Genomic DNA, 26035 nt, shown 5'->3' on the forward strand with positions numbered 1-26035 from the left:
GCACGTTAATTCATAGACTATATACTTAATAATGAATCCAAATTATTAAAAATTTTGAATACCACAGGATACATATTGTATAGTATATACTAGGTCCTATGTAAATATTTAGGACCTTATTCTAACTACACTATCTACTGCAGTACTATGACGTTGTATGGGTGTTAAAAATCGATGGCGGGTAGGGCACAGGCTACACTGTATAATGTTATATATATACAATAATAGTCGTATATATAGTATACGATGTACTATATATTATATAATACTAGTGCCAACCCACCGCAACGTTTTCTAAGTGTACTTTTCAAGTAGCCTGGCTGTTGCTTTATAATTATATGGTGTTGATGTGACAATACTAAAATAATATTGGTATAAAAACTTGACTAAACACTATTTTCGAATTTTTCATACGGCTAGAATATAAATTTATTGAAGTCTTAATTTTTAATATTTTTTTGGAATATTTACTATTAGGTCTGGACTCTAGAGATGTTTTTTAAAAATATTTTATTATGGCATTTAGGTACAGTATTTCAAATATGTTAATAAAATAACAAGAGCTCTTAAACAGATAAAAAATATCAATAACAGTTTGGTTTTGGTAATTACGTAAATATTTTATTCATTTTCACATTTCACACTAGGTATTTATTTTATAAATTATGTGCTACTATAGTACATTTAAAACAGCGGCGGTGCTAATAACGAAAAACATACATATAGGTGATTGATATGCGTCTGCTATTTTACCTACGCCCTTGTCTCGAAATCTTTACGGAACGTTTCATCAAACCAGAAGTTGTGAGGCCTACAAATAAATATTACTTGGCACTATATTGCGTTCAAATGTTATCGCACTGCATAACACTTAAATCACTCACAGCGTCACAGGTCTGCGAAAATAATTTTCATGAAAATCGAACGGCGTAGCTGACATGGGAAAATAACGATCACCATTTTTCATTGAGACAGACTGACTAACGATCAACAGAGAATATAGCAGTTACTTGTTACGAATTAACCAGGGGCGGCTCATTAGGGAAGACTTTGATACTACGGTTCTCTTTAAAAAAATAGTTACTTGTAAATAATAATTAAATAAAAATGTATAGAAATATTTTTATTTGAATTGAAAATAAATTATATCGTTTTTTTTTTTTTTTTTGTTTTGTTTTATTATTATTGAAGGCCACAAAATCTAAAACTTATAAATAGTTATTTCGATGGAAATATTATTTTAGTTATTTCAACGATAGTCTACATTTCAGTGAAACTTTCCCCCGACAGTTTAAAATTTCAATCGTAACATGTAATAGTATGGCTGGTTGGATGGAGGGGCCGGGAAGAATAAGCCGAGTATTATAGATGCTATTGAAATTGGGTTCACGACAATATTTGCTATACCGCTGTGCAATTGTTTGTCGCTGTATGCTGTCATAATTAATTACATTCATTGTTTAATAATTATTATAGGTTTATACTATCTGATATTTATTATTTTCGACATTTTAATATTTGCAGTTATTTTCAAAATGCAAAAAGATCAAGTAATAGACTTTTTATTGAGCACTGGTTTTAATGTTTTAACGTATGCACAAAAAATCTACAATTGAAACTTAATCGCCTAACTCCTCATTTAATATTATAAATATGATCTCAGAATTGAATTAGTTTATAAAAAACTTTAATTCATTGTATCATTAAACAATATAAATGTATGTATGTAGAATTATTTAGATAATTAAGTATTAAGTATAATTAATTTTCCAATGAAAGGGTTTTTCTTGTGCATTGTCGTATAGAGTTTATGTCACAGAATTAATTAAGTCTACCCAGAATATTTACTCACGAGCTGCTACTGGAATTAAGTTGGGTTCATAGCTATAATATATAACGTATACATCGTTTATCGTGTCGTGGAAAAAAGTTGAGCTCGGCCTAATTCTGGAAATTTTCTAGTAGATCATGATCAGCGAATGATATCAATGATATTATGATTAGAACAATCAATCTGCAGTCAACAAAATACGATAAAAGATAAACGACATGACTATGGCGACGTAAACTACATTTGATAGGGTTGTTGATGGTCAATGATTTATTCGACTGCGGTATAAATTTGGTGACCGTGATCACATTGTTTACGATGGTATACCTGAGAGTGGGTAATCGCAATAATTTCCGTCGTTAAACAGTGAATCTTAGGAAATGTAGTCATCACTACAGGCAATTTTCTTCGCGTTTGTCGTACCATTTTTCCGTTCGATTTCAACAGAAATGTACGCGTCCGTTGTTCAAAAATGTGTATAAAAGTGATGTAGCGTGTGCAGAGCGATGATAATGTTCGAGCTGAGTTAATTTTGTATATTATGAACTTATATTTACGATTCTCATTGTTTCTGTTTCGATAAAATGTTTCATCCGTTTAACGAAGATTACCATTCGAATACCATAAAGAATCAGGTAACAAGCGCATCTACCTAATACTTATATTTTTTATACCATTAAGTTATATTTACATATTTATTAGTTATGGTTATTCTTAAACTTATACGTTTGTTCTTGATGTTTTATAGAATTTATAATATTTTTGGTAGGTACCTACTAAATAGTGAACATCATTACTTAAGAGGACGCTACACAGACATTTGCTGTCTCCGTCTTACAAGTGCGTAACATGAAAATTTACGTTCAGCAAATTAGGTTTAGCTTCATTAGCTTAAAAATTAAAGTCAATCGACCTAAAATGAAATTTTATGGTTAAAATATTTTCTATATTTGTATGTGGGTTTTTACGATAATCCAATTTTTAGCAAGTTTGGCGTATGTAAAGTATAGCAAATTAAAAATGCTCATGGCTCACTTAAAAAATTGAATAATCGTAAAAACCCACATACAAACATAAAAAATGTTCTTACCATTAAGTTTCATTGTAGGTCGATTGACTCTAATTTTTGAGGTAATGAAGCTAAACCTAATCTGCTGAACGTAAATTTGCTATGTTACGCACTTGTGAGAGTAATACGGAGACAACAAATGTCTGTGTAGCGTCCTCTTGAAGTATGCATAATATGCTACATCTTTATACTGTTTATATTTAAATGTTCTGAATATAACGATATTAAAACAGTCTTGTCATCTAGGTATAAATTTTCGAGAATGTGTCGTTTATAAAATAAAATATAATTTAACTATTAAAAGAAAGTGAGCGTGTATTTAATTCAATGATAAAATGTCTACGTTAAATACAAAGAATTATATTATATAATCGCAGTAATATCAATATGGTTGTTGTACAAAAAATCACAGTTATGTTAGTACTGGCGAGACCAGTTGCTAATTATTTCCATGTATTTTTCATTTTATGTTATTTTTAAGAGGTAAAGGATATTGTACGAATTTAAAAATTAGGTTTGCATGTTTACAGGCGTCCTTTACATTTCACAAAAAAAAAAAAGGTTGGCAAATGGGTACTGCTCTGCTGTACATTAGATATCAAATAGTTCACTATTATAGATGTATAAATTTGAATTTAAATGATTCACTTATCATTATTTCTGAGCAAAGACGATGTGTCAGCATGAATTACAAACTATATTATGAATTGTTTGATATACATAACAGAAAACTATTAAAGTAATTTATTTTATACCATATTATATCAGATTATATATATATAAAATAGACATAATTGTAAAATACATTTCGCTCTGCTCAGAATCTAAAATTTTGAAAAAGTCAATTTAACTTTTGAAGAAGGTTGGAATAAATTATTCCTGCAAACGTTTTCGTGTAGTTTTAATTTTATGCTATTTTAAAAAAGAAGGAATGTGATGCAATTTCAAAACTAAGCTTGAATGTTGTGCTGTTTATTTGCAAAAAAAAATATTTAAATAAAGTAAATGTTTGTTATCGGAGGGTGCTGGGCATGTTATATCTACTAGTGTGAAAATTACAATATCCTAGAAATTAGGTATTAAAGTATTACCATACTTGTTTTTAATTTTCACTTGTATTTCTACGTGTATAATACGCAATACTTTATAAAATATCAAATATTTATATATTAATCTTTTGTATAACTGCTACTTATAGAGAGTCAATAAAGTGAGTGTAAATTATAATATTATTTTATATCAATTTGTTTTTCAACAACTGTTATCTAAAAACTTAGGAAATTCATACAAACGTCAAACAATAGTATTATTTATGCATTTTTATTTTAATAATTTATATGATATTTAAAAAAAAATATGAGTATTAATTAATTTGCAGTCCATTTTCCGGGAAATGTATTGTATATGTACTACCATTGAGTATATACTCAATGGTACTACACACGCTTTTAATAATTATTAAAATATATATGGGCTGTATGGATATATGGTATAGGTACATGTTAAAAAAATATTTATTAATATATATATACTATATTCATAACTTTTATAAGTATAGTTTACGATGCAGACTACTAAATTGTTTGCTTTTTTTAATGAATTCATGAATTTTAATGTTATAATTTTTAAGTTTAAATAAAGAAATATAGCATAATATCATTCCTATATAATATTAATTTTTATTTAAAACTAAAAATACTCATACAAGATGAATACATTTAATATTAAATATGATTATTAAATGTTGATTTGGCCTTTTTCTATATAAATTGACAATAGTAGTATTGTATAATTAATGAATAGATGTATATAATAAATAATCACTAAAACTATTTTATTAGACAACAATCGCTTAATTTTATTTAATAAAACAATAATAGTTGAGTAAATTGTTTTATAACCATCAGTCGTTTCACATATGGCTTATTATTTCTGGACTAACGTTTGATACATCCGATTGCTGCACAACCACATCTTCTTCGTCATTTGGATACAACTTTTCTGATCTATGATTATCATCTTGTTTGTTAGATGATTCATCTGTAAAAAAAAAAAAACAAAAACAATTTATGCATGACCTTCTCTACCATATGGCCGGTATAAGGTCATTTCAGGTATTTACTTTTCTTCAATGACTTAGCACTAGACGACCGATTGGGTTTTGATGAACGAGTAGTATTACTACTACTAGCACCAGCTGAATTTGACTTATTGCTAAAAATAGATCGCTTCATTTTTGCTGTGCCAGATTCGTTTTGAATAAACATTTCAGTAGAGCTAATAGCGGTAGTGGTGGTTGTTACGTTTTCGTTTAAATTCTTATCATACTCTTTAGATTTGGCCCGGAAAAGTGGTGATCGCGATTTGACCGATGGCATTGATTCTGTTTGTATTTTTGTCGGTAATGTCGGGGCGACTTTATTTCGGAATGCAGTTGGCTCAGATTGTGGTTGAAGATCAGGTGGTTCGTACTCCTCATCAGATTCACTTCTGAGTGGTATAATATATGATGTACTCCCCATTTCAGTTGTTAGGTTTGATGTTTTTGAATCAAAACTATCCTGTAGGCATACCGATTTATAATTTATAAGTTCTGTAAAGCTGGTTATAAATTAATCTGGTTTAATTTCTATTTTCATAGTCGTTGAACGCTGTATATAATGGTTATATATTATTCATTCTTACTTCTCGAAAATATATTTATAACCATTGACTTCATAACTTAATAATAAATTGTTAAGTATAAAGTTTGTTGCTGATAAATTTATACTATTATACATATGGATTTTATAACTTTTAATTTTTTATATTGCTTATAGAATCTGTCAATTATTACAATTTAGGTTTTTCGGATATTTAAATTCTGAGATATTTAAAATATATAGGTACAATTTTTCTGCATATTTACGCTATTATACTTACTTCAAAGTACCTCTATATATATTTATATTATGAACATGATAGTCATTAGGTTTTTTATACACAGTAAATATGGTATGGGTTGTTAAGTTTATAATTAATCCCTTTATAACATTAATTTTCAAAATTAAAATTAAAAGCAATGTTTATTAAAATAAAGAGATAGTAAATTGATTGAAAGATATTTAATTCATAGTTTAGTTAGTACCATAAATTAACAATGATTAATTATTTCTTTGAAACTAAACAATTTGCTTTTAATTTTTAATTAACATAATATATAAAATAAAATTATCTAATTAACTATTATATAAATTATTAAAGAAATCAAAATTAGTTAATTAATACTTAAATTATTAATCTACATGCTATTATTATCTGTTTTAAAATATAAATATGTTGAAAAATATAATTGAATGGACGTATATAAACAAAATCTTACTATGACTTTATTAATTCTCCTGAACGGATTGCGTTTGGTAGACCTCCGGTGTGGTGCATTAAAAGATAATAAATATGAGTCATTTGAATTGTGTTGGTTTTTTTTCCACTCTTCGATCTTTTTATCCACTTGAGCTTTATATTGTGCCATATCTTCCATGACACGGCGGTTGAGCGTATCATATAGCCTTATAATATGTAATATCAGCCAACTAAGTCAAATAAACAACTTTTTACTTCCTGGCAATATTATACATAGACATATACCTAGTCAATTATTATAAATGTACATTAAGACAATATTTTTACAATATCATTATATTATTTATTAAGTATTATAACGTTATACTACACAACTTATATTTTTTCTTAATTGAGATAAATTTCAAGTAATATATTATAATTTATAAGATATTTAAAATTTAATTATTTATTTAATTTTAATGCATTCAAAAATTTACCTAAATCCGCTTTCAATGCTTGGATCAATAAAAGCAGAACTACAATAATTAATAGGTGCCATATGGATAGCAGTACATGTTTCTACAAGTGTTGGACACTTATTTGTATTCACTACAGTTTCTACATTTAGTCGATCTACTATATCCAACTCATCTAGAGCCCCTGGTTTGTCCTGCTTATTAGCAAATCTAATAAAATAGAATTTTTAATTAAATTATTAAAGTCAGTCTTTTTTAATCTTACAATAGAACTGGTTTTCCAGCAATATTTTCATGCTCAAGTAAATTATGAAAAACTTCTTTGCATTCATCCAACCGGCTAAGATCCGCCGAATCCACCACAAATATTACACCGTGTACCTAATAATCGTCATTCAAATTAGTACACATAACTTATATAGTGATAATTAAAAAGTAATTAATTATAATACATTACATCAGCAAAGTACTGCTTCCATATATCTCTGATCTGTTTGTGACCACCTAAATCGTAAATAGTTATAGCGTTGTCATGATAATTAAACTTGGAAGACGAAAACCCAACAGTAGGAAGAATATTTTTTTGCTTTTCTAAAAGACAGTTATTTAAATTTATATTCATAAATAATTGTAAGCTATATAATATATAATTGTTAATTTAAGATTACCTTTCATAATACTTTTAACGGTACAAGTCTTTCCAGCTTTGTCCAAACCAACCAGGAGCACAGTAATTTTTCTAATATATTACATAAAAAAATCACAAACAATTACTTTTAGAACTATATATAAGTAAGAAATTATAAAATAATAATTTGCATACACACATTAAGTTATATATATGTACAACTGTACATAAAAGTTTAGTCTACCGAGCAACAAAAATATTTAATAATTTATTTTGATAAAATGAACATTTTGGTTTTAAGATGGTTTATGTAGTAATTTATAGTTGAAATAATAAATTATTTGATTTAATATGTGCTTGAAATAGTAATAAATCTGAAATCACTGTACTAATGATTAGTTCAAATTCAAAAATAAACTACCTGCATTCACTTAATACATAGTGTATCAAATTCATAGTCACATTGTCTATATGGGTAATATATTAATGTTTACTTAATTCAATCTGTATTAGTTTCTGAACGGAGTAATAAATAATATTTTTATGATGGTTAGGTATTTTTTTTTTAAATTAAAATTAAAAATTATTTTGTCTGACGTCATTTTTAGTTTTTAAATAGTAAGTATATTACAACATTTAACTTTGAAGGTGATATTCGTTAGTATAAATTAGATCAAACCAATACTTCAAAAACTCTCAGTATTTTTAAAAATAAGCCAAAAAAATTAAAAAAAGTTATAGTTTTTTTTTGTATTTCAAAAATTAATTACTGTACACACTTGAAATTTTCATAAAATATTTTTACTAACATTTTTTAAATATGATATAATTTTCCAAATATTTTGATTGTTTTTCATCTATTTAACTTGAAGAGAAATCTGAAATTTTTGACTTTTTTCGATTTATGTTGATGAAATATTTTTTTTATCATAAAACTTGAAAATTTATAAATTATCTATTTTATGAATATTTAACTTAGAAAATGTAATGGAAGATTTTTATAAGTAGTTATAACTATAGAATTGGCAAATAAATTAATGGACGTAGGATATTGTATAATTTTTGGTTTAAATAAAACAGCGATCATAAAAGAGATTTTTCAACTTATGAAACAATTTATTTTCTTGACGTTTAAGGAAAAGGTTATAACATTTTTTAACAATTAAGGATTTTATAAGATAAACTAAAAGTTAGAAGGAATTACAATATTTTGTACTAAATTGTAAGAAATTAATGAACAAAAACAACCTTCTATGTGTTTTTAAAGTTTTTAGTCAAAATCTTATTAGAAACTAGAATTATGTTTATAATGTTAAAGGTTTATTCTCGGGGTTATCTTATATTATAAATATTTATATAGATTCTAAAAGGATTATATTTTATTAAAGATTCTTTTATGTTTAAAATTGTGTTCAGTTATATATTATATTATATTTAATATAACTTGCTGTTAATGTGAATTATTTTGGTTAATTTTAACATTATTTCATATAAAAGCAGCTATTGGGTTACGGTATCATTAATTATTTTAGTTCATAAACAAATAATCTAAAATATGAATATGATAGTACATTAACTATTCTGGATTGAAATTAAAGGGTTTGCTGCAATAACCAGATAACTCCATTTCATTAATTTTACTCAAAAAAAGTCCTGAAAATTTTTATTATTTTGATTTTTTTTTTTAATTTATAACATGGAATATAATAATTCTATAACTTAGAATAAAAACAATAATTTAAATTTTAAAATCATTAATAATTGTAGATACTCAAGATATTATTTTATCGGACATAATAATCAATACCAATAGATATGTAAACAGTTTAGTTCTATAACTCTGACCCGAAATATATTTGATTTGCATTTATATCGAATAAACAAATATGGCATTGAAATTTTAATTTTGAATAAAACCATAATTTATCTGTCATTCATTCGGGGCCATAACACGGACACTAATCGAATCCTAATCAATTTTATATTAAACGCCTTATCATTATGCAATATCGTTACCTGTGTTGCCGTTGGTCTGCGTTCGCACAGTCTATACATTTAAACCGCAATACGTTGCCCATAACCACGACAGCTGTCAAAACATGTTTATTTTTTTACCCAGATACTTTGGATATTTTATTTTTTGCCATCATAAAACAACACTTGAAGAACTAAATACGAATTTTCACGTTGGCATAAAATAATAATTTTGAGCGCGGTTCACGGTCTGGTCGACGACAACAAACGGTAACCGCGGCAACGGGGTCGGCGGCGGAGGTTGGGACCGTGGTTCGTCCGTTGTCGGTCACCAATACCATAATAATAAAATAATATTACCATAATATTACCATGCCTAATAATATAGCGTATAGCGTACGATAATAATATTGATGTTACGCCGAACGAAAACTATCGTGCACGTCCGCCGGCAGCGGATGGACGGCCGTACCACCGGTTGCCCGCACTGGTACCGGTACGGCTGGTTGGTCCCATTTCCTAGTCGGTCACGTAAAGTGGTTACGTGACGGCCCGCGGCCGCGGCTCATCGCGTGCCCTTTATCGCAGCCATATTCACCTCCAACGAGATCACCGCGTACCAGGGGCTCAGCCGACCGGCCGCGCTGTGGCACTCGTTCAACGGTATTGTTTGCGTCATTTATATGGTTGGGAGGTGATGTGGGGGCGTTGTCGTGTACTGGTATGACGGTTGCGGTATACTCTTCGATATAATATCATATCGTTCGCTGATACAACTCGTTTTTGTTTACTTATTCATCTCTGTCCGTACGATCAGTCTTATAGCAAAATCCAAACTGTGGCGTTTAGGTTAATACGAGAATTCAAACCTTCAAACACTCATTATTTAATCTAAGAATGTTTTCATGATTATTTCATAATATTGAGGTACAATATTATTTATAGTACGATAATGGTATAATCCTTCGTTAAGCAGTATTTTACAAAAAATTATACGATAGAAAATCTAAAAAATATTATCCTCTCTAAATTTGGCAATGGGTGCAAGAATTATAATATTTACCTTAGATGTCACAAATTTTATCTTTTGTAGTGGAATTTTACTTATTTAGAAAGACGGAGACAGTGTACTGTGTACAGTGTACACGAATATCAACTATCAAGTAACTATTAAATGACCGTGTATCCGTTGTAAAGACTTAATTGATATGTGACAAGAGTACAAAGCATTAAGCAACACCAGATAATTTTATTATTATGTATTTGAGGGTATATGCGCCTTCTATCAACGAGAAAATTATATCACGTACATACGAATATTAATATTATTTGGTAAGAAAACCGTCTGGACTACTAAGAAAGCAAAAACTGTGCTCGGTAGTCTAAAATAATATTATTGTATATCATATTATTAATACGATACCGTTCCGTTTCTTTTGCGCAATGATATTGATCAACGTCTTTTGTTCGATGTGTGTGTGCGCCTCCACTCGAGTGCGCGAGTGTGTGAGAGATGTTTCGTTATGGCGTTTAATTTATCGTAGTCGTGGTGTCAGAGTTAAGTTACTTACAGTTTTTTAACACTACATAGTTTCATAACCTGTTTTAATGGTTTTTACTTTTTAGAACTGAAAATTAATGTAGAGTCGTACATTATATTTGCATATGATACTGCAGGAAATTTATGGTCAACATTTGAAATACACTCAAAGATGACAAACTATAATGAATATCAAACTAACGTTTTTTGTGTTCCAATGGTTATGTTTGATTTATCTATCTATCTATTCATAAAAAATTAAAAGTTTTTTTTTTATCCTTTACTTATAATTGATTCAAAACCACTCTGGACTGTATTCAATAAAAGTCATATCAATAGATTTCTCGAGACTCGTGGAGGGCTTGTATAGCCTTGTATTTCAACCCCTATAGGTCGTTCACATATGAATTTTGTTTTAGCTTACAAAAATCAAAAATGTTTTGCCTATATATAGGGTTACCATTGGTTACAGATACAATAAAATGGTTATTACGATTGGATTTAACGAAGAATATTACGTATGAATGTAAAATTACGTGACAACTATAATAATATATACGAACCAAAATGTGCATAGGTAGTTGAAGTTAATATGCCAAAAAAATCTCAAAAGATTAAATAAGAAAAGTTTAGAATGATTAGATAATAGATTGAACTATAATTATTTTGTTGGTTGAGACTACTTTCTATTGAAAATATTAAAATCATAACCGTATATTTGTTATTTCTGCTTACAAACATTGGTTACACGTATGAAAAATAAGTTACTATTATTACTAGAGCGCAGATTTCTATGCAATTGCATATTTTTTTCCCTTTTACTTTTCTGGATTTTTGTCAGTTATCTTCACGAATCATAAGAATTTGAATCTAATGGTAAAATTTTATTTGTATACATTGCTATATATTTTTACTGAATTCGAAATATATTGTATATTAAAACGAAAATTTTTTATGTATTTAGTTTATTTATAAGTAATTATTAATTAATTTATGTATGTTGTTTAATTTGTAAATTGTATATAAATAAAAAAAAATTTTCTTGCATATTTATTGCATATTTTTATGATTTTTACTGCATAGTATATTATATGGTATATTTCGATACTTTTTAGTGCATAAAAATCTGTGCTCTACTTATTACTATTTATTTTAGACGGATTGCAGCCCATTTCGATTACACTATACCCTGACGTCCCGGACAACGCCCGGTAATATGACTAGTATTTTATATTTATGTATATTTCGGTTTGTCTTCTCGGATCAATAGTTTTTCCCGTTTTTATGTTTCGTCTGTAGGTGAATCCACATATCCCGATTTCCAGTGCCGCACACCATTATAATACCATACGCATTTGGCGGCTATCCAAAAACCTTGAGTCGTTTTTGAAAAAATAACAACAACTGCCCGTGTTTTATTACATAATTGTAGTTGTGGAATAATATTTTTAGTGTACTGTCATCGTAAATTTTATCTATTGCAGTAAGTTTCCCTTCCGACGCCGCATAACGTTGTTCTATATAGAAAACACCGTGTACCTAATTTGTATTGTGCGCCGGTTAACAAATAAAATTGTTTTGCCATGCCGATAACGGCAACGACAACAATTAATAACGACCGCCCGCAATATGTACATTAATATAATTAATAGTTGGTACGCACCAATAATATTCGTGTCAGCAGTTAACGCGTTATGCCGAACAGGAGCGCCGCGCCGCCGCGAGCGTTTCCGTCGAGGTGTTCGTGTAGCGTGACGATGTGGGTCGTCTCGGCGGGTCACACTTGGCTGAAGAAATGCGAGCGATTGTACCAGGGTATCAGTCGGCCGCAGCGATTGCCAGGCGTGGCGCTCGGCGCGCCAGCCGCGAGAGTGGACGGCGGCGGCGGCGGACGGCTGTTATGATAATAATAATAACAATAATACAATACAATCACACTTCGATATATATAGTCGTCAGAATGCGGCGGCGGCGAACTGGTCGAATTTTTTCACCCGGTTACCGTATTTACCACGGTTTTCGGGAAATTGGAATCGTCATTTTCGTGCGTTTTCCGCAATTTTTTTAAACCCGCTAACAGGAGCCCATGCGGCAGACCCGCTTCGGTCGGTGGCGGTGGCCAGGCCGGCGTCGGCGCGCCCGGGAAAGCCAGCCAGCCACCCAGCGACACAGACCCACCGCTCGTATCGCCACCGTCTCTACACCGACGACCGCGGTTTCCCGGGCCACGCGATGTTGCGAGATTTCCCGTAGTAGTATTTCACACACACACACACACACACAACACACCCGAAAAGAATAACTTAACGCGACACCGCCGACACCACGTCTTCTTCGTGTTACGAAATGATATTAAGGATAGTTGAGTTATAGTGTTATGGATATGATAACTATTATCTGTCGGTGTTACTGTTGTCCAATGGCTCAAAGAGGTACATTTGAACCATTGCAATCAGAAAAAAATGAGTAGGTGGGGGGTATTCTGTTGGTTGTGGCTGGGTTGGTAATAAACCCAATTAATTGTTTTATTATCTGCACATTAAACAGTTATTGACAGTTGATTGGATTGAGTATAAAAATCAATCCAGTAAGTTATAGCAAAACAGTAAAATACAATAAATACTTTAAATATTTTTTAGGTTGGTAGTGCAACTAATAAACACCCAAGTCTAAGACAAATAAATCTCGATGTCGCCACTGCAGCCGTCTAGTTTTATCTCATTGGTCGTATCTTTTGTATATTATTATTTATATGTGCAGCGCGAAATGTGGTGTTAAATTCGATTCCATTTATTACGCAAAAAATGTATACGTATTAAAAGCGTCAGCACCGAGTCGAGTAGTAGTAGTCGACTATATATCATAAATCATAATATCATATTATTTTTATTATTACGGACTGTAGAGAGAAAAGATAAACCAATGTGATTTAAAAATCTACATAATATTTTGTTTTTGTTGCCACACTATACTTGCATATTTGCATACTATAGATATGAAACAAAAATATTATCTATATAATATAATATATCAGATTACAAACATTTTACTTAGTATAAAAAATCATAATAAGTCGTTTACTTTTGTTGAATATAAAAACCTAATAATATAGTGTATTTACTTTGGTTATACAGACATTTAGTACTTATATATTACACACAATGTGCTTCTAGGACTAGACCCCAGATGGTATGTTTATTCATAAAAACACTACACACCGGGTATTTGAATACCGCAATCATGGGCGTCCCTAGGGGGGAAAGACTTGCCCCATTCCTAGAATTTTAAATTTGTTACCCAATTGTAATAATAACGAAATATAATAATGTTTTATAAATAAAATGTATAATAACAATGTCTAATTATTGTAATAATGTTAAAACATAATAATGTACTATAAATAAAATGTATAAAAAAAGTCTTCATTTAAATAATTTTGCCCCCCATCCTAAAAAAATGTCTAGGGACGCCTATGGGCTATGGCTGCAATGTTTTGACGTTAGATATTAGGGAGTAAATGTATAATGGAATAGGTTCAGAACAGTATACGATAACAAAAATTTAGAATTTGTTTTTCAACTTTATTTTTTATGTTTTTAATGTTATTGTATATTTGTATACTGTTTATATATATTTTATTTTTATAGGTATTAAGTAGTTGATACTATCTAATTGTGACTGTTTAATTGTATTTTTTAATTGTACGTTCGTTGTTATTATTGTAATTTGTAAATGTCAATTGGATAGACTGGATAGGTTATTATTTCTTTTTGAAGCCATAGAATATTATCCTATGTAAAATGTAACTACAAGGTATCACTATTTGCTTAAAAAGGTTCTATTATAACATTATATATATAATAGAAAATAATAGCAATAACTCATACTAATTTTCTGTAATGGTTGTCAAAATATTTTACGAGATACCTACTAAATATTAAATATACAAAGAAGAATTTTTAATCGATTTGTTAATTAATAACATTCATGGTAGTTATTAGTTTAATATAATGAAATAATCTACCAGTAAAATTACTATATAGTCTTCCAGTCATCAGCTATTTACTTTTATAGTGTAGACCGACACCTTTGAACGACTACATTTATATCTCTTTTTGCATGACACTCAATACAATATAACACGAGAATAAAATTATAATAATTTCCATAAAAAATGATTATAGTAGATGGTTTTAATATCATTCTTTTGAATTTAAAAATAATTTATCTAAATAGAGTTGAAGTTTATTTTAGTTTTTGTGAAAATACTGTTACTTATATTATAATTAATTTGGTTAAAACAAAATAAAACGATAGTATAAATCTGTTTGTGATTATTATAGATAATTAAATACTTAAATGTTATAATACATTCAATCAATATGTTCACGTAGCATACCAAATGAATATCCTCCAAACTTTATACATGCTTTATTTGTTTTTTTAAATTTAAACAACTAAACTAAAATGAAAATATGTTTTTAATACTTGAGTTAGAATAAAATATAACTTTATATTACAAAAAATATAACATTATTATTTATTATAGAATGCTTAAAATATAAATTGTGATTTACAAAATGTTGAATGCATTTTTAGTTTTAAAACAACCGTAGTAATATACATTTTTTTAATGATATTTATATCGAATTACATTTTTAAATTGAAGAAATACAATTTTTTCCCTTTATTTGAAATATACGATCTAATCGATCTATACTTAAGAAGCACAATGAGTACATGTGGTAGAGAGGTAAAATTACATAATATATAATATATAAATTATACATTAATACAACCACAAAAAGAGGAGAACTAACATAAACATATTATATATTTACATGAAATAAGAGATGTGAGAAGCCATCCATCAATGACAACCACTAATGAATATTTTTATTTTTTTTTTTAATTTGCACGGGGGGGGGGGGGGGGGGTAATCAATTAGGTCATTACACCAACTACGTTTGAGATGTCTAGGTGAATTTCCAGGAATGATCGAGAGTGCGAGTTCGCATATTAGTGGATTTTTGTTAGAGAACAGATGGTTATGAAAGCGTTTATATATTGTACTTTTGCTTTTTCCTGGGCAGTTTTCATTTTTAAATCGGAATGGATAATGCTGTTCGAGACGTAAGGTGGAGCATTAAGTATAGTTTCCTGAGGGCTAAGTTTTAGAAGGTTTGAATTTTTAGCGTTACCTCATAGCTGGATACCATTTGTCCATACTGGTTTTATTAGAGATTTATAGATAAGGACTTTTGTGTTTAGGTTAGTATGTGTTATTTGTAATGAATGTTTTAAGCAAACGAAAACGAGAGTTAAGATTTAGACGCTTTAGATTTTTTATGTTGAGTCCAAGTTAACTTAAGATCTAAGATTAGACCGAGGTATTTGACCGTTTGTGAGTTGGGAACTTGGGAATCAAAGATGGGGACAGCAGGGCAAGGTAAAAGTTTAAGAGTGAACGTAGTATGCACAGATTTTATTCGATTAATTTTTAACTTCCATTTTAGAAATAGGTACAATATAGAAAAGTTTTATCATACAGCAGTGAATATTATAATTAATAATTATTATGATTTTTTTTAATTTGTCTGCAATCATTTTAAAGCAAATAAATTACTTTTATTGAAATAAAGTTATTTCATGTTTATACTGTATATTATATAGTTTATAGTTTGTTCACTATTCTAAATTCCTTCATAGAAAATAATAATAAATATATATTTTTTACAAATTAAGTTCATTTTTAAATGCTTTTCAAAAATTATTCATTCTAAATTACATGAAATGATTTTTATGCAATTTAATTATATTAAACATTAATTAGTAGAGTAGCTACGCATTATATGAGAGAACACATATGGCAGTCGATCAAAACTCGTCTTTCGCTGCGCATTCTCATACAAAATTATCACTGTGGAAATTGCATATGTTTTATTATGCTATTTAAATACGAAAGACGCAGTAAAGTTATTATAATAGATACTATAAATATTAAAACTAATATATTTTAAAATATTTATGAATTTGGTTGCAAAACATTGTTACATTAAAATATTTCTACTTCAGGAATTTATACTATGAATCAAAACAATATATGATATGTAATAATATGTGAAATTTAAATATTTATGAATAATTATTAAATATTATCGTACAAATTTCATAAACAATATTATTTAGTTCTTAATATAATTATAATTTAAATCTATAAAGTTGTCGTTGTGTATGATTCACAGAGATTTATTAGATAGGTAACCTATGTAGGTATAGTTATTACTTATTACCAATAAATTTGAGTTATTTATAAAAATGTTCAAGGTTCAAGGTTAATACTGTGGTAGTTTTATGTTTTCTAATACTGATCATGTTTATCCGTTTATTTATAAATCATACGACACCACGCTTATACAAATGCACAATTATATTCATAATAAATATTTGAAAATAGTTTTGCGTTTCAATAAAAAAAATCGGTAGGTATTGATCTCTCAGTCGCGGTGGAGGGTGTATATTTCACTGCTAATTTATTGTTGTTTTCATACCGACGCAGTATGGCGCAACAACGAATTCATTATACAAAATCGTCTACAGAAAATAATGCGGAATGCGTAGTGCACGGAATGTTCGTATGTGAGAGACCAGGGTCCGATGCGCACTACGTCGGTAACTGTCGTCCGTGGCTCGTACAGTCGCGCAGCATTGAGGCGCGTTACCGCCGCCGCCGCCGCCGACGACGACGACGATGACGACGGCTGCTATATTCCTGATCGCTGGCGGATCCTCTGAGGCGGTCCTGGGTCCGCGCGCCGACCATGCCACGCCCGGTCCATCCGCCCTGGTCTTCCGACACGCCTGTGTAGGCGTTACGGGAGGACGAGTCCCTCGGCACCGTCGGAAGGTCGTGGCCGCACCCGGGTCCGGATGAGGCGACTTGAGCGGAACGTGCGGAAACGAAGACGGACGACGGACAGACAGGACGCACTGCCGCTCGGCCTGATCGAGCCGTCACCGGACGAGGAAGTCCAAACGGCTCGCCGAAGGTCACCGAGAGCGTTTGCAGTGCGTGGCAGCGGGGATACGCGAAGCGGTCCCGTCGGCGCGCACTAACCGCCTTTCGTTAGGTCGGGGTATCGATTTCGCGCTTGCTGCGCGCACACGCCAGAGTAACCACCACCAGACAGGCAGACAGCTAGGCAGGCAGGCGAGACAGGTAGGACAAGGTACGTTACTGTTGGAATAGGATCCCGCTGAGGCAAGGCCTTTGAATTACTGCTTCTGTGCCATTGCAGTGCAATGTAAAATATTCATCGTGTAAATCGTCAACGAATACTATTAATATTATTGTTATTATTATCATCATCGTTACAATACGTCTTCTATGTCATTACGCAAATACGAACGTATCGGAGACAATGCCGAAAAAAATAATATTCAAAACCAATGATATACAAGCACACACACACCCATTTGTATGAAATATATGTTTAACGTAATACATGTATAATATTGTATCATAATTTATTTGTCATTATTCATTGTGTGCGCGTGTGTTGTTACGAAACGTCCCTAGTAAATCGGTGTCGTTAAAAGCGACGTTTTGATTAAAAGCCAAAATAAAATATAATAATAATAATAATAATATATAATATTATACGCTATTTGCATAATTTTTGGCCAATTTGATTTATTCATAGCTGTTTTATATTTAAAATGTTAATCACTGAGACGTTGGCGTCAATAGTTAATGGGCCTGCTTTTATACGGCTCAATGTTTCGCTATGCTCCCGGCATTGAATTATTAATTTTGTAATATTGTCGCTGTGTTAATTGTTGGGCTCAATGATTAAAATAGTGTAATTATGCATACTTGATTAGGTCTATAGAAATAAAGTAAAAAACTTCGATGACTCCGGTTAAGTCATTTCGCTGTACAGGAGGTATTAAGTGTACCTCGTCACTGAGTTGACCATTGTTGTGATGGACGTGTCAAATTTGAATTTTGAATTTAATGTTAATAAAATGATAATTCAAGCATCATTAGCGGAGTTTTTCGAGTTTTTACGATTTACATTTTTTGAATTAGGTACAGCAAAATGAGAAAATTCGTTATTTTACGTGTGAATATCTAATGTCGTCAACATTTTCTAACAGGATTAAACTAAGCAGATATTTTACTATTTGTTTGTAATTAATTTTCAAAAATGATTGAGAAATTAAAAAAAAGCTTTTCTAACGAAATTAGCCACCAACACACTATCTATATCAGAATTTTAATCAATAGATAATTGAGTGGTAAACCTAACTTAAGTATAATAAAGTTATAATAACTTTTTTAAATAACATATTATTTTACATTATCAATAATGTAACTACCTAAACCTTTAGTCATCCACTCATTTCATTGTTGTATCATACATCATTCTAATGAATATAAAAAATAATACTGCAGATTATATAAATTTAGTATAGAGATGCAGCATAAAATAAATAATTTACGAACTAAATAAAGTAAATATTTCAGTACTTTACGCGTCATGGGACAACGTTATAATTGCCAGAGGGATTTAATTAAAATATTTATGTAATTGAGTTTGCATGGAAAGAGTTATTTAATTTTTATTTATTTGTTTTATGTTATCTATTAATAAATAATAAGTACCTACTTATTATCTTTCTATAGTATTCGTTTAATATAATATGTAAAATATGCTGGTTTATGGAAGTGAAATATAACGCATGACATTTATTGCAATCATCGGGGTTAATTGTTATATATTATATACATGTAAAATGTAAATGTAATATTGCATTTAAAATTATATTTTTGCTTTTAATTCAATTTACTGAATAAACATTATTGTTTGTAGCAGCCATAGAGTAATATTTCTCTATGGTAGCAGCTATATAATTTTTTTTTTAAATACGTGTTTTGAAAAATAAAATTTTAATAATTTGATTAAAAATGATAGGTAATTTATCATAATAATGTCTTAATCTGATTACTTAGGTATTCAGTTTTCAAATAATTTCCGAGTAATTTCATTTGATACATGTTTATTGGTTTAAAATATTTGATAAAACATTTTTGAAAATATTATATTAAGTTTTACTCGATAGTCGATAAGATACAACTAATATTAAAACATATTGAATATTATTCTTTATAGTAATAATTAAAATTTACAATTTATTTAATGTTTATAATTTATATTCAAAATTACTTTGGAAATTTTAATTTTCGAAATACGTGTTACCAAATCAATTGTAATTAACATACATATTATATAATCGATTATAAAGCGTATATATTGATAAATATGTATTAATACTAAATGCGTATTTTATTTTAGGCGTATACTAAATTGTACCCATATTGAAGTTAAGTATTATGTGTCTACGAACAGATATGTATAGCAGACAACTGACAGGTAGTAAGTAGTAAGTAGTAAGTTTATAAAAAGTAGGTTTTTAGTACAAATATTAATATGTATATAAATATACTTATACCGTATGATTAAATATTAATTTTAGAATTACATAAAATAATGATGATAGTTATGTAAAGATAGTTAATTATAGGTATTTATCGTACAAATTTGTACCTATTCTCGAAATAATTTTAATTATTAAAAATAAATAGTAAATTACATTTAAGTCAATAATTTGACTTATTTGTCTGCTAAAATGTAAGCATATTAAAATATTGAATAAAGTAGCGCGAAAAATAATAATAATACAATAATATACTCATATACTTTGAAATAGTAAAAGTTTATTAGTAGGTATACATCATATAAAAATTAAATATTGTGATATATTAATAATTAATATGCACTATGTAATCAATACGTATTTAAATCAACTTACACGTTATAACACACTACGACTAAGTTCTAAATAATACAATATAGGAGTAATCTTAGGATACTTAATCATGGTTTTAATTAAATGATAATTTTAACAGACATTCATTGACATTATATCCAAGTATTGACCAATTATTTCATAATTTTTCTTCTTTAATAATCTATTTGTCTGGACTATCCTGGTGAAAAGGTTTCAAATACGTACATTGTAATTAATGTAAATACCTTGGAAACTTCTCATGCGTCATTTTGTTGCGTAGGTCTGTTTTTCATTGGATGCGTAAAGTCTGCGTATCTATAATGTATAAATCTATTTATGGCACGTTTTAATTTACATTGTTCAAGTTATTTAATAATACGAGTGAATTTCATTTGTGTTATGGACGTGTGCCTATGAACTTTAACGATGTAAATTGGAAAACCACTTATAAAATACGCATCCATATTAACTGGTTCTTAACTTTTAAGTCATGCTATTAAATTGAATAATTTAAAGAATTTCAAACGCTTGAGGTACCATACTAGATCGGATTTCAGAGATTCGCCTAAAAACGGGCTTCATGAAATTTACTTGGAATAAATTATGTAATTAGAAAATGACGCTTGATGCTATATTGTTAATAATAATCGTGAAAAAAATATAATTTTAAGAATAGGTAAGATAAATTCTACTTTTGATATAATACTACTTATATTCGTAGAAAAGTAATATTAAAGTTTTTTTATTTTTTTATTTTGTGAGTACAAAATAGATAACTCTTATAATTAACATATATAATAAATAAATCTGTATACAATGATTTAAAGTTCATTATTTGTCAGATTTATTTTTAACTATAGATTTGGGAACTATAGGATTGCTATACAATAGTCAATAGATAGACTAATAACTCGAAAATAATTTAACATTTTTAAGCATGAATGCATACACCATATTTTAAAATTTTTAGAGCATTAACTATCTATTCCTTAGCAAAAAGTGGGTATTATTGATCTGGGTAAAAAGTTGTATGATAATTGCAGGGAGGATAACTGGACCTTCCTGCTGGTATGTATAGTCAATGAACAATTTTTTTTAGTAGTAATTTAGTTTTATCTAGTAATAACAATTGTGAAAAAATTAAAATCATCTGACCAAGTTTTGCTTTAAGAACAGTAAGTATTGCTATCATAATAATAGAAACAACGATGAAATAAATATTTGTTTGTGATTAAATTATTATTAATGAATAATGAGACACTGCCACACTGGATAATATTGTCAATATAATTTCTTCTTATTATTATTATACGTTACGACTACAAAAATCTGTTTATAAAAACACGCTTTTTACTTCTAATAATATATTTTCTTATTTTTCGATGATGGAAAAAAACTTAATTTTTCACCAAAACAATCTATAAAAGTATCTATTTATATAAGAGTCAGTAGAACATTTTTTAAACATTTTAAATTAATTGAAATTTACATAATATACAAATTAAAGTATGATAGAGCGAATAGTGATGATTGATGGATTATTTTTTTCAAGTCATATTGGTGAGTACTTAAAAAGGCATTATACTCGTAGGACCTATACCTAATTAGAGCATTAATTAAATTAATATATATAATTATAAATTGTAAATTAAAAGTTTTAACATTACTGAAGTCTTGTGTGTCTAAAGTTTCCTAATAAATTACATGTTTTTTAATCTGATCAATTCAACCTCTTGCGGGTTTTCCATACACCTAGGATTTCTGGAAATTAATAACAATTAGGTATTAGATTGATAGAATAGAATAAACTGTCAACATGATTCTTTTATCATATATTTTTTAAATATTTTAAAATTATATCCAAAAGAAGAAAAACGATATTTATGAAAATAAAATTATATCTATATTTTTTGTTGTAATATTTTAAGTTTTTACTTTTTTGAATAAAAACATGTATTTTTAATTTCACATTCCGGAACAAAATATGTTTCCGAGAATGATATATGAAAATCGAATTTCGAACAGAGTATAATTAATTAGTTGTTAATATATTATATATATATTGATATTAATTTATCTATATAGTGTCACTCTTTTCCTCCTAAAAACACTTTAAACATAATTATAACTACTCGTCTCATTGTAAGTTCCATGACACCAATGATTTTTTTCATGCGGCATTTATTGATGTTTCTTTCACGGTTTCTCGGGATTTTTGGGATTAGCGCAACTAGATATTTGAACAAGGGGGTGCTTAAGCTCTTAGTTTTTTAATGACTCAATGGGATCTAATACCATTATTTACCTATATGTAAACAAGTAAACACAACCACTAAAACAAGACAAAAACTTTAATTTTAGATCCGCATAGTTTAGTTCAAATTGTTTTTAAAAACAGAAACAAAACATAAATCATACTTAGTGTGGACCCAGCATAAAGTCATTTAAAAGTAATTTTTTTTTAATTTGATTTTTAATATTTTATTTATAAATAATAATTTATATATATATAATTATTTTTGATCTTAATAAATAATATATTTTAAACAAATTAATTATTATAATATTAAATCCATACGAAGGTTCTTCGAGTATTCGTCTAGTATAATATCAAGGTCAAGATTATCAATAATATATCTTTTGATATGCTTTCTTATTTCTACTAAATTTAAATAAAAGCCAAATCTAAAAAAAAACAAAAACATAAAAACTGACGATTACAAGCATATATATAACTAAGAATTGTTTGCGTAAAAGTTTAGGGGTCCTAGTTAAGATTATTACTATATCCCACCAAGCACGGGCGACACGCTTCATTGCGTGTGCACACCAATGCAAATATAATATAGTATTATAATATAGATAATAAATAAAAGGCATCGTGATATGTGAAACGTATATTGAATGCGTATCGCATGGTTTTTCACAGGTGCATGTGGCAAGTTTTAACGTCTATATGTAGTATATAGGTAGTACCATAAACTAAAAACTAGAAATCACGAAATGTTTAATGTATGTTAATGTTATTTTATATAAGAAACAATAAATTACCTGTAGTTATTGGTTTAGCTATGTACGTAGAATGTAGATACATCATACGTGTAAAGTCTGGAATTAAGAGGTTGAATCTATAAACGTTAATTAAGTGGACTTGTTATTTCAAGTATAATAGTAAAAAATATGTTCTGTAGACAAAACTTTACAATAGCTGGTCGGTAAGTTTATCGAGAAATTGTGTATTTTTTGTACCTAAAGATAAAAATAAATATATTGTTTTGTAGTTAAATTGGTTTAACGAAAATTACACAGAATTTCATTAACTAATGAAATAATAATAATATTATATTACCTTGCCTTATTTTTTATAATATGTGTTATGTTTTATCGATTTATCTTCTGTTATTTCACATCCTGGTGCAGGTGGGTTAATTATGGATAAAAATGATATAATTAAATGTATTAAATGCTTAGAACTTTCGTAATGGTCTCTTGACACAGCTTTTGTAATTTTTAGTTACATTACACGCCAGTATGAATAATTTGTTATGAATAATTACTTATTATAATAATAAATTAATATTTCTTAATGGTATCATTATTATCAAACCAATACATTTATTACTTCTTACAAAATCTAAAATAAATATAATGTATTAAAAGGGTGATTTAAATGCTAGGTCAGTTGATTTAAATAAATTCAATTATACGTTTCGATTACCGTATTATAAAATACAATTTTCTAGCAACATATCATTAAAAACATCTCTGAAGAATCTATATGAACCTGCCACAGCATTAATTATATTAGTATAAATGCATTCAAATTCATTCATACATAATTAATTTATCATTGAACTAAAATGATTTTAATTTACACCTGTACATTATATTTTGTCATTATGTCATTTTTAATTATCATACTTGTAACTACAAAAAAAGAGATGAAAGGTTTTTAATTTAAAAAAAATAAAAAGACTTCCAATTTATACTCTATACTATGTATGTTTATTTTATATACGTTATAATATATGTACCTATATTATTATTGAATATAATATATTTAGACGTAGCTTTATAGCCATCCACTCATTAATGAGAGTTATACAGTAACATAGACACATAGTTATAGAAATGGGTTACTTTTTACTACTTTGTGTATAGGTAGATATAGTTGATAACTCATGATAAATAATAAATCATACTTCTTGATAAGCTGTATTGCTAGAAGAAAATATTATCGTAATAATAAATACTTTGTTTGTTTATTGAATTTTGCTTTTCTAAATTACTACAGCTTAGGTCTAATATAACATACATATTATGTATAAAGTTGCATAAAATTTTATTAAAATTAATGATTAAACTAATATTGGAAAAAAATTATTTAGGACGAATTTCATTTACGATGCTTAGTACAGTACTTTGATAGTATCTGAAGTTACTGTTTACTAATTTTTACTAATAATGTTTTAAATATTTAAGAATTAAGACTATATGATAATTGTGTTTATAAATTAATAGGTTTTTAAAAAGTATAAACAAAAAAAAAAAAAAAAAATTAAAATAGCGTAAACATTTTTAATTTTTATTTCTGTCCAAAACTACTTATGTTCTGATTTTTGCCATTTCTATTTCATCAATCATCTGGGATTGAGCACATTCAGTGAATGGTTTTTTTTTTAGATTCAATTTTATAATATTCATCAAGTTTTTAATAATATGCGTTCTTTTTTTCCCTTTTTATTTAAAACTACTATAAAAAGTAATAAATCCACGTACAAACTATATGCACAATAATATCTGCATTACATACACAGTACACTAACACTCACTAAATGTTATCTTTTGAACAAATTATGTATTATACAGGTATCTGTTGACAGTCGACCGTCATCCAACAAGGGAATATTCATTTGATATTGAATGTGAAATTATTGAAATTAAATTTTATATCTTTTTCATATAATATAGATCACGAGTAACACATTATTATCTTTATTGATATTAAAAAGTATGGATTATTTCTTTGGCTTGTTTGTGTAATAGTCGATGTCATAACCAATCGTCGTGCAAAAATAAATAATAATAGATATTATTTCAAAATAATACTTCATAGGTAACACTGTCATTTATAAAGTATAATATACGTATGGTTTATGAAAAATAAATTAAAATATAATATAATATGATTTATTGGTAAATAAAAAAAAAATAATTGTTCTATAATAATTACACAAAGTACACAATATAGGTATTGTCTATTTCATGAAATGAATGTCCATACAATAAATGTTCGTAAAAATTCATGATTTGGATTAATTTTACTATCTGGATATCC

At 28.3% G+C, this 26035-nt stretch overlaps 1 protein-coding gene across 1 annotated transcript; it reads right to left on the reverse strand.

The window, feature by feature from the left end:
* Positions 1 to 4751: 4751 nt before the first annotated feature.
* Positions 4752 to 9623, reverse strand: LOC112591181 (ADP-ribosylation factor-like protein 13B). Its single transcript, XM_025334904.1, has 8 exons — positions 9345 to 9623; positions 7369 to 7439; positions 7158 to 7291; positions 6966 to 7081; positions 6722 to 6910; positions 6262 to 6472; positions 5023 to 5461; positions 4752 to 4940 (listed from the first exon to the last, which is right to left on the reverse strand). The coding sequence occupies exons 1-8, from the start codon at positions 9404 to 9406 to the stop codon at positions 4813 to 4815; spliced, it is 1350 nt and encodes a 449-aa protein (XP_025190689.1). The 5' UTR covers positions 9407 to 9623; the 3' UTR covers positions 4752 to 4812.
* Positions 9624 to 26035: the final 16412 nt, after the last annotated feature.

Source organism: Melanaphis sacchari, unplaced genomic scaffold (assembly GCF_002803265.2).
Source record: "Melanaphis sacchari strain LSU unplaced genomic scaffold, SCAv2.0 Contig12_pilon_pilon, whole genome shotgun sequence".
NCBI classification, from domain to species: Eukaryota; Metazoa; Arthropoda; class Insecta; order Hemiptera; family Aphididae; genus Melanaphis; species Melanaphis sacchari.